This window comes from Alosa sapidissima, chromosome 5, assembly GCF_018492685.1.
Source record: "Alosa sapidissima isolate fAloSap1 chromosome 5, fAloSap1.pri, whole genome shotgun sequence".
In the NCBI taxonomy this organism is placed as follows: domain Eukaryota; kingdom Metazoa; phylum Chordata; class Actinopteri; order Clupeiformes; family Clupeidae; genus Alosa; species Alosa sapidissima.
Window position 1 is genome coordinate 36,533,839 of NC_055961.1, and position 10,968 is coordinate 36,544,806.

Sequence of the window (10,968 nt, forward strand, 5' to 3'; positions counted from 1 at the left end):
CTCCGCCACTACTCTTGACCATTTTCCTCTTCTGTTTTTTCTACAGCATTCCATCTTCCACGGCTAACCTTGCAGCTGCAGTCAAAGGAGGCAAAAGCATCCTCTGTCAAACTGCTGTGACGAACATAGGTTACACTTCTCGAGGTTTTCGACTACCGTCTCAACAAAGCATGTAAGAATGTTGACTTCGATATATTGCGTTTAATCGACTATCTTAAAAGATCTTGGTCAAGGTAGTTGACTAGCCAGCTGGCTAACTTTCGCCAGTCAAAATGCTAGCTTGGGATAGCTAGCTCATATTTAGCTTTCATAGCTAACACAGGCAGTCGGTTACAATACACCATCAGCTGTTGAAGGGTCACACCCTAAACCTGCTTTCGATGGTCATGTTGAATGACGTCTTTTCACATTAACATATTGTATTTACTTAACTACAATTTCATCAATGAAAACAGTCCCATTACCATTACCTAGATGGTATAAGTAACGTTAGCCCTGCCAGATATCAGGATACCCGGGATAGGCTAGGCAGGCGAAGGCTAACTAATTGTATTAGCTAGATGATGTTAGCTTTTCTGAGGTCAATTCATGTTCATGGCGACATAGACAGACCAGGATGGATTCAGTTGACAGTAGAGCCTGCCATCAGGTTCATGTCCCCCTAATTTGCTCAATAGGCAACGTTATAATATTTGATTTCAAATTGCAAGGCTTGTCTAGTAGGAGTTATGGTGGTGAAAAACATCTGGATAACATGCAGCAGTTAAGCAGGTAGCTTTCATCACGACCGATGATGTACTTCTTTACATCCGACAACGTCATCTAGTTGAGCTGTAGGTGTTCTGCAGTTAAAGATGAAATAGGTCGTTTTTTGTTTTGAAATACACGGAAATGCATCATTAGGCCACATGATGTAGCACGGAAGGCAAGAAAATATATTCCCCTAATACGAATGAGCACTTCAGACACCTTGTTTCCCCGTTGAACCCTCTACATGTGTTTGTTTACACGTCTGTGCCAATGATTATGCCAATTCGTGTTGTATTGCGATAATAATTTAATTATATTGGGTCTAGGAACATTTAATTTTTTCCTCAATCAAAACCACTGACTGTGATTTTATGATTGGACTATAATCAAAAGCCAGTGAAAATATTTGCCATCTTTCGATTTTAAAGTGTATCTCTATGTATCTATGACCATGTCTCTATGGCAGGTATAATGAATAATGTTACAATCAAGTGACTCAATCTGTCTATGTAGACAAAAGACATTGCAAGTTTAAATTAACAGGTCATATGGTTTTTATATAGATTTGAAGAACCGCCAAGATGACTGACTCAAAGTATTTTACAACTAACAAAAAAGGTGAGTACAAATACAACAGAACTGTATAATATTTTTTTTGTCACATTGCCAAACTACGGTATGCAAATAACATAGTGTTTTTGTGTTTCAGGTGAAATCTTTGAACTGAAGGCTGAACTGAACAATGAGAAGAAGGAGAAGAGGAAGGAGGCTGTGAAGAAAGTCATTGCAGCCATGACCGTAGGAAAAGACGTGAGGTATGAAGATTTACAGCAGGCATATGCTCATTTATCTATTCAGAAGGTATCTTTGTGTAATATTATCTATGTTTAATATAAATCGAGTGTAATTCATCAACATTGTCACACAAAAAAACAAGACTTTTTTGCCATTATCTTACAAAAGAAATAAATCTGTGTCTTATTCCAGTAACCGCTTTAATTTTATCTAAAAGAATATACAGCCCCTTTTAACATGGTTTCTGTTTCATGGTCCTGCAAAAACATTTAGACTGTACCAGAGGCGCATGCAAATGAAACATTTCTATGTTTCCAAGACAATAAAGCGTCTCAAGGTTTTATTAATGCTTTTGAGTTGGTGGAATCACTTAATGAATCACTGCTGTTCCTTGAGGCGTTAAATGGACATTAAGATTGCACATTGTATTATCATAATTGTTTTGTTTTGGGTCTCTGCCTTTGCCTTTGCCTTTGCCTATCATCATCAGATGAGTAAACGTCCTTAACTCTAAATTAAGTTTTGCTCACCTTGACTAGCCTTTTGCCTCGTTTTGCTTGCCAGCTCTCTTTTCCCGGATGTGGTGAACTGTATGCAGACTGATAACCTGGAGCTAAAGAAGCTTGTTTATCTGTACCTGATGAACTATGCCAAGAGTCAGCCAGATATGGCCATCATGGCTGTCAACAGCTTTGTTAAGGCAAGACCTCTTTATATTTTTACCTAAGATCATGTTAAGGTGTTATAGTTTCTTATGATTATTTAAAAAAGTCTGAGAGTTAATGGCAGTAACAACACTTTGGCTGCTGTTGTTAGATTTTGACATCTAACCAGGTTCTCAGTGAAGGACCTTTATTGTTCACTCTGAACAAATTCATGTACTTGAGCCAAGTAATCCTGCCTTGTGTTAAGCCTTAACTGAAGCGTATCAGGGCAGAAATGTAACTAAACATGTTAGAATGTGGTCACAGTTAATGTATGATGATGGTGATGCATCTGTAACTGTCAATAGCCAGTGGTGTTCTAAAAAATCTAAAAGCTATTGAACTGGGCCTCCCTGCATGTTCTTAAATGGTATTTCTGAATGGTGTTGGACAACAGGACTGCGAGGATCCCAACCCTCTGATCCGGGCTCTGGCCGTGCGCACCATGGGCTGCATCCGCGTGGACAAGATCACCGAGTACCTGTGCGAGCCCCTGCGGAAGTGTCTGAAGGACGAGGACCCTTACGTGAGGAAGACTGCGGCCGTGTGCGTGGCCAAACTCCATGACATCAATGCCCAGATGGTGGAGGACCAGGGTTTCCTGGACTCCCTGAGGGACCTCATCGCTGATTCCAACCCCATGGTAAACACGCTTTGGCTGCTCCTTTGATCACTTGAGTGTGTTGACTGGTGCTCATATTATGATGGTTCGCAGTGCAGTGTAATCTGCTAGAGCAGTTAATATGTGGTGCAGTTTTTTTTTATATATATAGATCACTTCAAAAGGGCTTTTTTTACAAGAGGCCATCTTCTTTTCTTCATCTTCACCCCCCCTCCTCCTCTCTCATGCTCTCTATCCCTCTCTCTATCCTCTCTCACTCACTCACTCACTCACTCACACACACACACACACACACACACACACACACACACACACACACACACACATACACATACACACACACACACACACTGACCCCTCCACTCAGGTGGTGGCCAATGCCGTGGCAGCCCTTTCGGAGATCAGTGAGTCCCATCCCAACAGCAACCTGCTGGACCTAAACCCGCAGAACATCAACAAGCTGCTCACCGCCCTCAACGAGTGCACCGAGTGGGGCCAGATCTTCATCCTGGACTGCCTGTCCAACTACAACCCCAAAGACGAGCGCGAGGCCCAGAGGTGAGTAGGGGTGGGCGACGACACGCTCCATGGCTCGCCACAAGGGGGCAGACCGACCTTATGCTTGAGAAAAAAGGGAAAGTAAAGCCACACGTCCTTCATCTGTGAAGCTATGCAATTAGGTGAATGAGTTGACACTATGTTGCAATTAGCCTTTTTAGGCTTACTTCAAATTAAATTTTGCATGCATTTTTTAGCATGCTTTTAGGTAGATATCTTGCTGATTTTAGACTGTTGCTGCTTCAAACCTAATATTTTTCCACAAATTGAATACTATTGATGTTTTATATTTTTTTCATCTTACACGTTTTTATTAATTGTGATTTGAAGGAATTAAGGCTAAAGAACTGCAGCCTTGTCAGAACAGTCCAGAACATTCCAGAACATAGTTAAATGTTGAAGACTCTCCCTTGGAGACTCTGGCACCCTCTCTGACTGCTCCCTGCTCTTCTTCCTCAGCATCTGTGAGCGCGTCACGCCGCGGCTGTCCCATGCCAACTCAGCCGTGGTGTTGTCTGCCGTGAAGGTGCTCATGAAGTTCCTGGAGCTCCTGCCCAAGGAGTCGGACTACTACAACACACTGCTGAAGAAGCTGTCCCCACCTCTGGTCACCCTCCTCTCCGGGGAGCCCGAGGTGCAGTACGTGGCACTCCGGAACATCAACCTCATTGTGCAGAAAAGGTCAGTTCAGCAGCCGCGTGATGCGGAATCACAGGATCATGTGGATGTTTGGTGGGTGAGAAGAGTGTCCTTGAGCTGTGTGCTCCTTTGACTGGTTTTAGTCATTCCCAGCAGGATAAGTATATATACTCTTTATAAGTATATATACTCTTTACAATACATAATATGGCTTAGTACTTCTCATTTTAGTAGTCACAGTGGGGTACAACGTTTAGTTAAACCACTCAAGTAGTTTGGCCCTAATTGTGCCCTTTGCTTTTTCTGTTAAATCATGTAATACAAGATTTTATAGACTGAGTATTAATGTCAAACGGCTCCACCATATTAAATGGCTCCATCCCACTCCCTCTTAATATCCAGGCCTGAGATCTTGAAGCAGGAAATCAAGGTGTTCTTTGTCAAGTACAATGATCCCATCTATGTGAAGCTGGAGAAGTTGGACATCATGATTCGACTGGCCTCCCAGGCCAACATTGCCCAGGTACTGACTGCACTAGAATTGCACCAGAAATCCATCCACAATGCAGCCTGTCTGGCAGCTAGCACACATTGCTATCCCTAGAGGCACTGTGCTTTTGTATTCTGTGCTCCCATCTCTTGCACAATTCTTTCAGTTTACTTTGTCCACTCTGTTTATGCCAGGTGTTAGGGCTCACCTAATTCACAGATGGCAGAGCCCAAGTGGCAGACATGCTCAGACAGGCCCTTTGGCTGTCGGAGCACAGGCTGTCCTCCATAGTAATTTGGACACAACTCCGGGCCTATTACTGCCTAGTCTCTTATTTATTCAGATCCTCTTGAGACAGCATGCGAGAAAGGCCCCTTTAGCAAACACACAGTCTGTTTGTTGTTGTAACTCCATTGTGTGCTGCCTGTCCCACCTTCCTACCCACACACACCCACACACACACACACACACACACACACACACACACACACACACACACACACACACACACACACACAGGTCCTGGCTGAGCTGAAGGAGTACGCTACCGAGGTGGACGTAGACTTTGTCCGCAAGGCTGTGAGGGCCATTGGGCGCTGTGCCATCAAAGTGGAGGTGAGACACATGGTGGTCAGTTGTCCATTTCTCCAATCGCTTTACTTCCCACAGCTATGTCCTTCATTATCCTCAAACATTCCTTGGTAGTGTGTGTAGAACTGCAGGATTACAACTGCGCACCAGTAGACAGCACTATCATGCAAAAGGCTGATAGAAGCATTAACAATAACTCACGTTTCTACTTGCTAGATGTTTTAATCTGTTCTACTCCCTGTGTAGTCTCGTGTCCTAATTGTTGTGTGTTGGTCAATAGCAATCTGCTGAGCGCTGTGTGAGCACTCTGCTGGACCTCATCCAGACCAAGGTCAACTATGTGGTACAGGAGGCCATTGTTGTCATCAGGGACATTTTCCGCAAGTACCCCAACAAGTCAGTGACCATTGCCCATATCAAGATAATTGATTTCACTGTAGTCATACTTTTTTGTGAAATATCGAGTATGACTCCTGCAGTCATTTATTTTAAGCAAAGTAAGTTTGTCTTTTTTTAAGCTACATTACAGCATGTGACGATGTCCTGTTTTGTGTTTGTCTTGCAGGTATGAGAGCATCATCGCCACCCTCTGTGAGAACCTCGACTCCCTGGACGAGCCAGATGCTCGTGCTGCCATGATCTGGATCGTGGGCGAGTACGCCGAGAGGATCGACAACGCCGACGAGCTCCTGGAGAGCTTCCTGGAGGGTTTCCATGACGAGAGTACACAGGTCAGCCACATCAACAGGAACTTTCCCCCCGCCTGAGTGCTAAAAGGAACTATATGTTCCCCCGGCGGCTGCCATGCCGACCTTAGTTCCTCCTAAAGCACCTTGTCACGAGGCCTTGTGAAAAATAGAAATGAGGTGAGCGAGCGGTCAGGCTGAAATGGCTCATGCGTGGGTGTGTTTCGCTTCCACTCTTCAGGTGCAGCTGACTCTGCTGACAGCCATTGTGAAGCTCTTCCTGAAGAAGCCCTCAGAGACGCAGGAGCTGGTGCAGCAGGTCCTCAGCCTGGCCACACAGGTACGCTACACACCCTCAACAGGACACGCCCATACAACAATATATCTACTCGCTCTGTCAGTGCATTTGTAGAGTGTAGTGGAATAGATGATCTTACAAGTTATCATTTCTATTAATTTATATTTAGTCAAATCAAGTAAAATCCGCCCCTTCTATCAGTAATTGTGTAGATTCCATCATAAGTTCATACGAGTCTGTACTGGTCATATTAATGAATAACATGCTACATGAATAAGCTTGATTTGACTTAACCTGTAATTCTGCAGATGTGTATGTCAACCTGCTGCGTAGTGACTGTAGATTTCCTGCTGTTGTGACACGTTTTGGACTTCCCCGCAGGACTCCGACAACCCTGACCTGCGCGACCGTGGTTATATCTACTGGCGTCTCCTGTCCACGGACCCCGTGACGGCCAAGGAGGTGGTGCTCTCCGAGAAGCCGCTGATCTCCGAGGAGACCGACCTGATCGAGCCCACGCTGCTGGACGAGCTCATCTGTCACATCGGCTCGCTGGCGTCCGTCTACCACAAGCCGCCCAACGCCTTTGTGGAGGGCAGCCACGGGATCCACCGCAAACACCTGCCCATCCAGCACGGCAGGCAAGGCTCCGCTCCCGCAACCTGACCGCAGTTTGACCTTATTTATTTTTCATTAGCTTCTCGTCTGTCTTTTCTGAAGTGAATATTGTCTGTGTGATTGAAAACAACAACAACACCTTACATTTATATAGCGCTTTTCTCGATACTCAAAGCGTGTCACATGGATGGGGGGACCTCACTAGTAACCACCACCAAAAGCTACACAATAGTTTCTTGTGGAAAGTAGAAGAAACATTCAGATTTCACATCTGCATAGCCTCAGTGGTGTTTAAAAGGTAAACATAGTTTGCAAGTAATTGAAGCGCACATCAGCATCTTGCAAATCAGTAAGCACAATGCAAACGATGCAGGCGATCTTTATGGTGGTTGCGGAGCTTCCTTACCAGATGGTCCCTCCCTGCAGCATCAACATTATAACTGTGATTAAAAAGTCAAAGAATACTTAACAGCAGGAGATAGTGGACATCTTGCCGTTGTAGCGTCTGAACTGTCTCAGGTATTGTGAGGCATACAAGTAACTGAAGAGCTGAATGTGGGCAACATGCAAATCAGTCAGAAAGCACACACCATTTTTTCTTGTTGTGCCTCTGGTTCCCTTTAACCATATGCCCCCCCCCCCCCCCCCCCCCCCCCGCGCCTTACAGCATCGACACCGGCGAGAGCCCAGTGAGCGCCAGCCCTGCCGCCCCCATTGACCAGCCTCAGGTCATCCCCTCACAAGGCGACCTCCTTGGTGACCTCCTGAACCTTGACCTGGGCCCCCCAGTCAACGTGCCCCAGGTGTCCTCCATGCAGATGGGGGCCGTGGACCTGCTCGGTGGAGGTCTGGACAGTCTGGTGAGTGACTCCCCCCCCCCCCCCCACCCCCACCCACTCACCTGACCCCGCCAGTCACCCCCGGCAGGGTGGACACCTCATTTGCCCTGTGCCATGTAGACCAACTCTCCAACTCTTATTTTAATGAGGACACTGGAGGAGAGGAGAAGAGAGGAGAGGAGAGGGGAGCGTGTGTGCGTGTGTGTGCTCTTTTGGGTTCTGTGTCCCTCCTGTCCTGAGGGTAAACTGTAAACCTTCCAATCGAACACATTAGAGAGGATGCCCAAACATTTGGAAAAGACTGTGGTGGCATTGTGCCACTCTTACCAGCACTACTGTACTGATAGCTGACAATGCTGCAGAGGAATATGGGGAAGTTGCAATTTCATGGGCATCCACTTAAAGGTATTCTTACAGACATGTTAGGAAATCTGTTAACATCTCTAGTCTTAAAGGTATTCTTACAGACATGTTAGGAAAGCTGTTAGCATCTCTAGTCTTAAAGGTACTCTTACAGACATGTTAGGAAATCTGTTAACATCTCTAGTCTTAAAGGTATTCTTACAGACATGTTAGGAAAGCTGTTAGCATCTCTAGTCTTAAAGGTACTCTTACTGACATTTTAGGAAAGCTGTTAGCATCTCTAGTCTTAAAGGTACTCTTACTGACATTTTAGGAAAGCTGTTAGCATCTCTAGTCTTAAAGGTACTCTTACTGACATTTTAGGAAAGCTGTTAGCATCTCTAGTCTTAAAGGTACTCTTACTGACATGTTAGGAAAGCTGTTAGCATCTCTAGTCTTAAAGGTACTCTTACTGACATGTTAGGAAAGCTGTTAGCATCTCTATAGTCTGGAAGATGTCAAGACCTAAGTGAAGGAGTCCTGACTGTTCTGATAATGTCAGATTGTGTGCTGATGATCTGTATGTCCTGTCATCTCATCACTGAGCATCATTAGGAGGAGTGGGATTCATCCTTTTAGTTAAATACCCTGTCCCAGCTTGAGATGTTTAGAGGAATTCAAACTGCAAGCAGAAATGGAGCAAAAAATACCAGAAGGTTCCATTAGATATCAGTATTAATGATTATACTTTCAGAATGTGAATGCTATCAGTGCAATCACTGTAAAAGGAGCAAAAGCGTAATGTGCTGTCTATATTAATTAACGATATTTAATAATGGTGTAGCGATGGTTGTGTACAGTGATGAAGAGAAGGCTTCTGTGGAAACCTCTTTTGCTAACAGGACCCCCATTTGTCTTGTTGAAATGTCTTGTACTAAACCACATATTGTTGAAATCCCTGTCTTCATGGTCCGGTTTTTATGAGCCTGCCCTGTCAGTGCAAGAAGAGGAGAATTTGACCCCTAGAGCCTTTAACTGCCCTACAGTCCTCAAGGTGTACTTTTTGGGGGAACATAAAATTAGATTATTTTTCTCAAAACAAGGTTAGCTTTGGCTCAAACTTTCAAGTACACATATATTGCCCCCAAAACACACACACACTCACACACACACACACACACACACACACACACACCTGAAGCAGTCTCCCGCTGGCTTTGCTGTGTTTAGTGCAGGTCATTAGCAGCTTGTTGAGGAATGGTACCATAAATGTAGCATGGCCATATTATCTCCAGCCTCACTGTAGTGATGTTGTTGCAGTGCTGTTCCTATACCCAGGCACAGTGGTGTTATCGGGGCCGCACAGATGGCCCTCATGTGCTGTGCAGTTTGCCATCAGCAGCTCTATCACGGTCTGTCTGTCGCAGCCTGGAGGCCCTCTCACTGTGAACCAGCTTGCCCTCACCAGGAGCATAGCGTGTAGACACACACACACACACACACACACACACACACACACCACACACCACACACCACACATGACACCACACAAGAACATTTGGAAGTGCACTTCAGAACACTGGTCAGACTTGTTCAGTGTTAGCCCCAGTGTTTCAAATGTGTAGGCTACTTCACTTGCCACTGGTCTTCACCCCCTGGTCTGCCCCTCAGTGCTCCTGATTGGACCCCTTGACAACAGAGCTGCAGAGTGGGCATTGTGGGCCATTGTTGATATGGTGTTAGCACTAGGTGCTGTTGTTCGCCTCCAGACTGGAACTATGTTAAACACATGAGCTGGCTGGCGCTCTGCCAGGCTGCTGGCACAGCTGTTGCCTAGGTGATATGCATATTCACTCCAACGAAAACATTCAGAGATGTAATGTTTGTTGCTGGAGGTAATTGTATGAGTGGAGAAAGCTCTATTGATGGTGTGTGGATGGCAAGAAAGCACTGTGTGAAAGCCACTCTGCAGGAAATTGGCAAATATGAGAGGATTGAGAAGATATGAGAGGATTTGTTGTTAACAGTAGGTGTAAACTTCAGAAGTTTATGTTGAAGCACCGGTGGTTCGTCTTGACCTTGACTGTTACAGCCCTATCTAAGTAAAACCGTTTCTCTAATTGGTCTCTATTGGCATTCACAAAAAAATCAGTGTTTGGAATAAAATTTGCTGATCACCCCTCAAGGCAAAAAACGTACCCCAGCATTTTGCCAATCTGCTGAATTGCCAAGCTTCAACTGGACAGAAAAATCCTCCCTTGGGCTGAGTGTTGTATAGATTTCTGTTTTGACATTATGCGGAAAACTCAATAAGCACAATGCAGTATGCAGTAGGCAGTGTGAGAAGAGGGAAGAAGGAAGGGAATTAAACTCATTGACAAACTTAACGCTTTATTTTTATGTTGTCAATATTCTAATTTCCGAATGTTTTTTTTCTCCCCAAATCGGTTTTGTAAGTGGCTTTGAAGTTAAGTGTCTACCAAATACCATAGCGTACTGTACACTGGCGTGGAATGACACACTCACGTGAGTAGAGACTTGGGATGAGGGTGTGTGTGTGTGTAGTGCGCACTCTGTGAGTGATGCGGTGGGGAGGTTGGGAGCGCAGCACAGCGGTGGCTGAGTTGTTGTCAGCCAAGGTCAGGCCAGTGATGTATGAGGCAGGACAGTGTTGAGTCAGCGGTCTGTGCCGGCTTCTCACAGCCATCCTCCTCCAGACAGAAAACAGACCCTGACATGCCCGCAGTGGCTACTGTGCTCACACGTTAGGTCACCTGTCTGTCACTGTTCAATTGGAAGACCTGTGTGACCTTAAGGACACAAAGGAACAGTAATGTGTCGTCTTCCCATGGGCAACTGCCATTCAACAATATCGCTTAATTATAATTCTGGTGATATTTTATTGATGATTTATGTTGTAATTAGTGTTATTTAGTTTTTGTGTTTCTGTTTTTTTATGGCATATTTGTAAAGACATATACAGGAAGGTCTCCATAGCCCCTTATTGCCTCATAGTGAGGTTACAGGTTTAAGTAA

General features: G+C 45.0%; 1 protein-coding gene and 1 long non-coding RNA gene across 6 annotated transcripts in view; one reads left to right on the plus strand and one right to left on the minus strand.

Moving 5' to 3' along the window:
• Positions 1-14: 14 nt before the first annotated feature.
• The window catches only part of ap2b1 (adaptor related protein complex 2 subunit beta 1), a 26,249-nt gene continuing 15,295 nt past the window's right edge, over positions 15-10,968 (plus strand). For all 5 annotated transcript variants that reach the window (XM_042091284.1, XM_042091285.1, XM_042091286.1 and 2 more), the window contains exons 1-14: positions 15-172; positions 1,314-1,368; positions 1,460-1,565; positions 2,110-2,245; positions 2,647-2,892; positions 3,239-3,429; positions 3,889-4,110; positions 4,471-4,591; positions 5,078-5,173; positions 5,430-5,545; positions 5,715-5,880; positions 6,077-6,175; positions 6,515-6,774; positions 7,419-7,611. In XM_042091284.1, coding sequence (XP_041947218.1) covers positions 1,332-1,368; positions 1,460-1,565; positions 2,110-2,245; positions 2,647-2,892; positions 3,239-3,429; positions 3,889-4,110; positions 4,471-4,591; positions 5,078-5,173; positions 5,430-5,545; positions 5,715-5,880; positions 6,077-6,175; positions 6,515-6,774; positions 7,419-7,611 — 1,989 coding nt within the window. In that variant the 5' untranslated portion in view covers positions 15-172; positions 1,314-1,331. The remainder of the gene's footprint in view (positions 173-1,313; positions 1,369-1,459; positions 1,566-2,109; positions 2,246-2,646; positions 2,893-3,238; positions 3,430-3,888; positions 4,111-4,470; positions 4,592-5,077; positions 5,174-5,429; positions 5,546-5,714; positions 5,881-6,076; positions 6,176-6,514; positions 6,775-7,418; positions 7,612-10,968) is intronic.
• LOC121708652 lies at positions 8,104-9,364 on the minus strand. Its single transcript, XR_006031728.1, has 3 exons — positions 9,128-9,364; positions 8,820-8,923; positions 8,104-8,614 (listed from the first exon to the last, which is right to left on the minus strand). It is a non-coding gene; the product is annotated as an uncharacterized LOC121708652 (long non-coding RNA).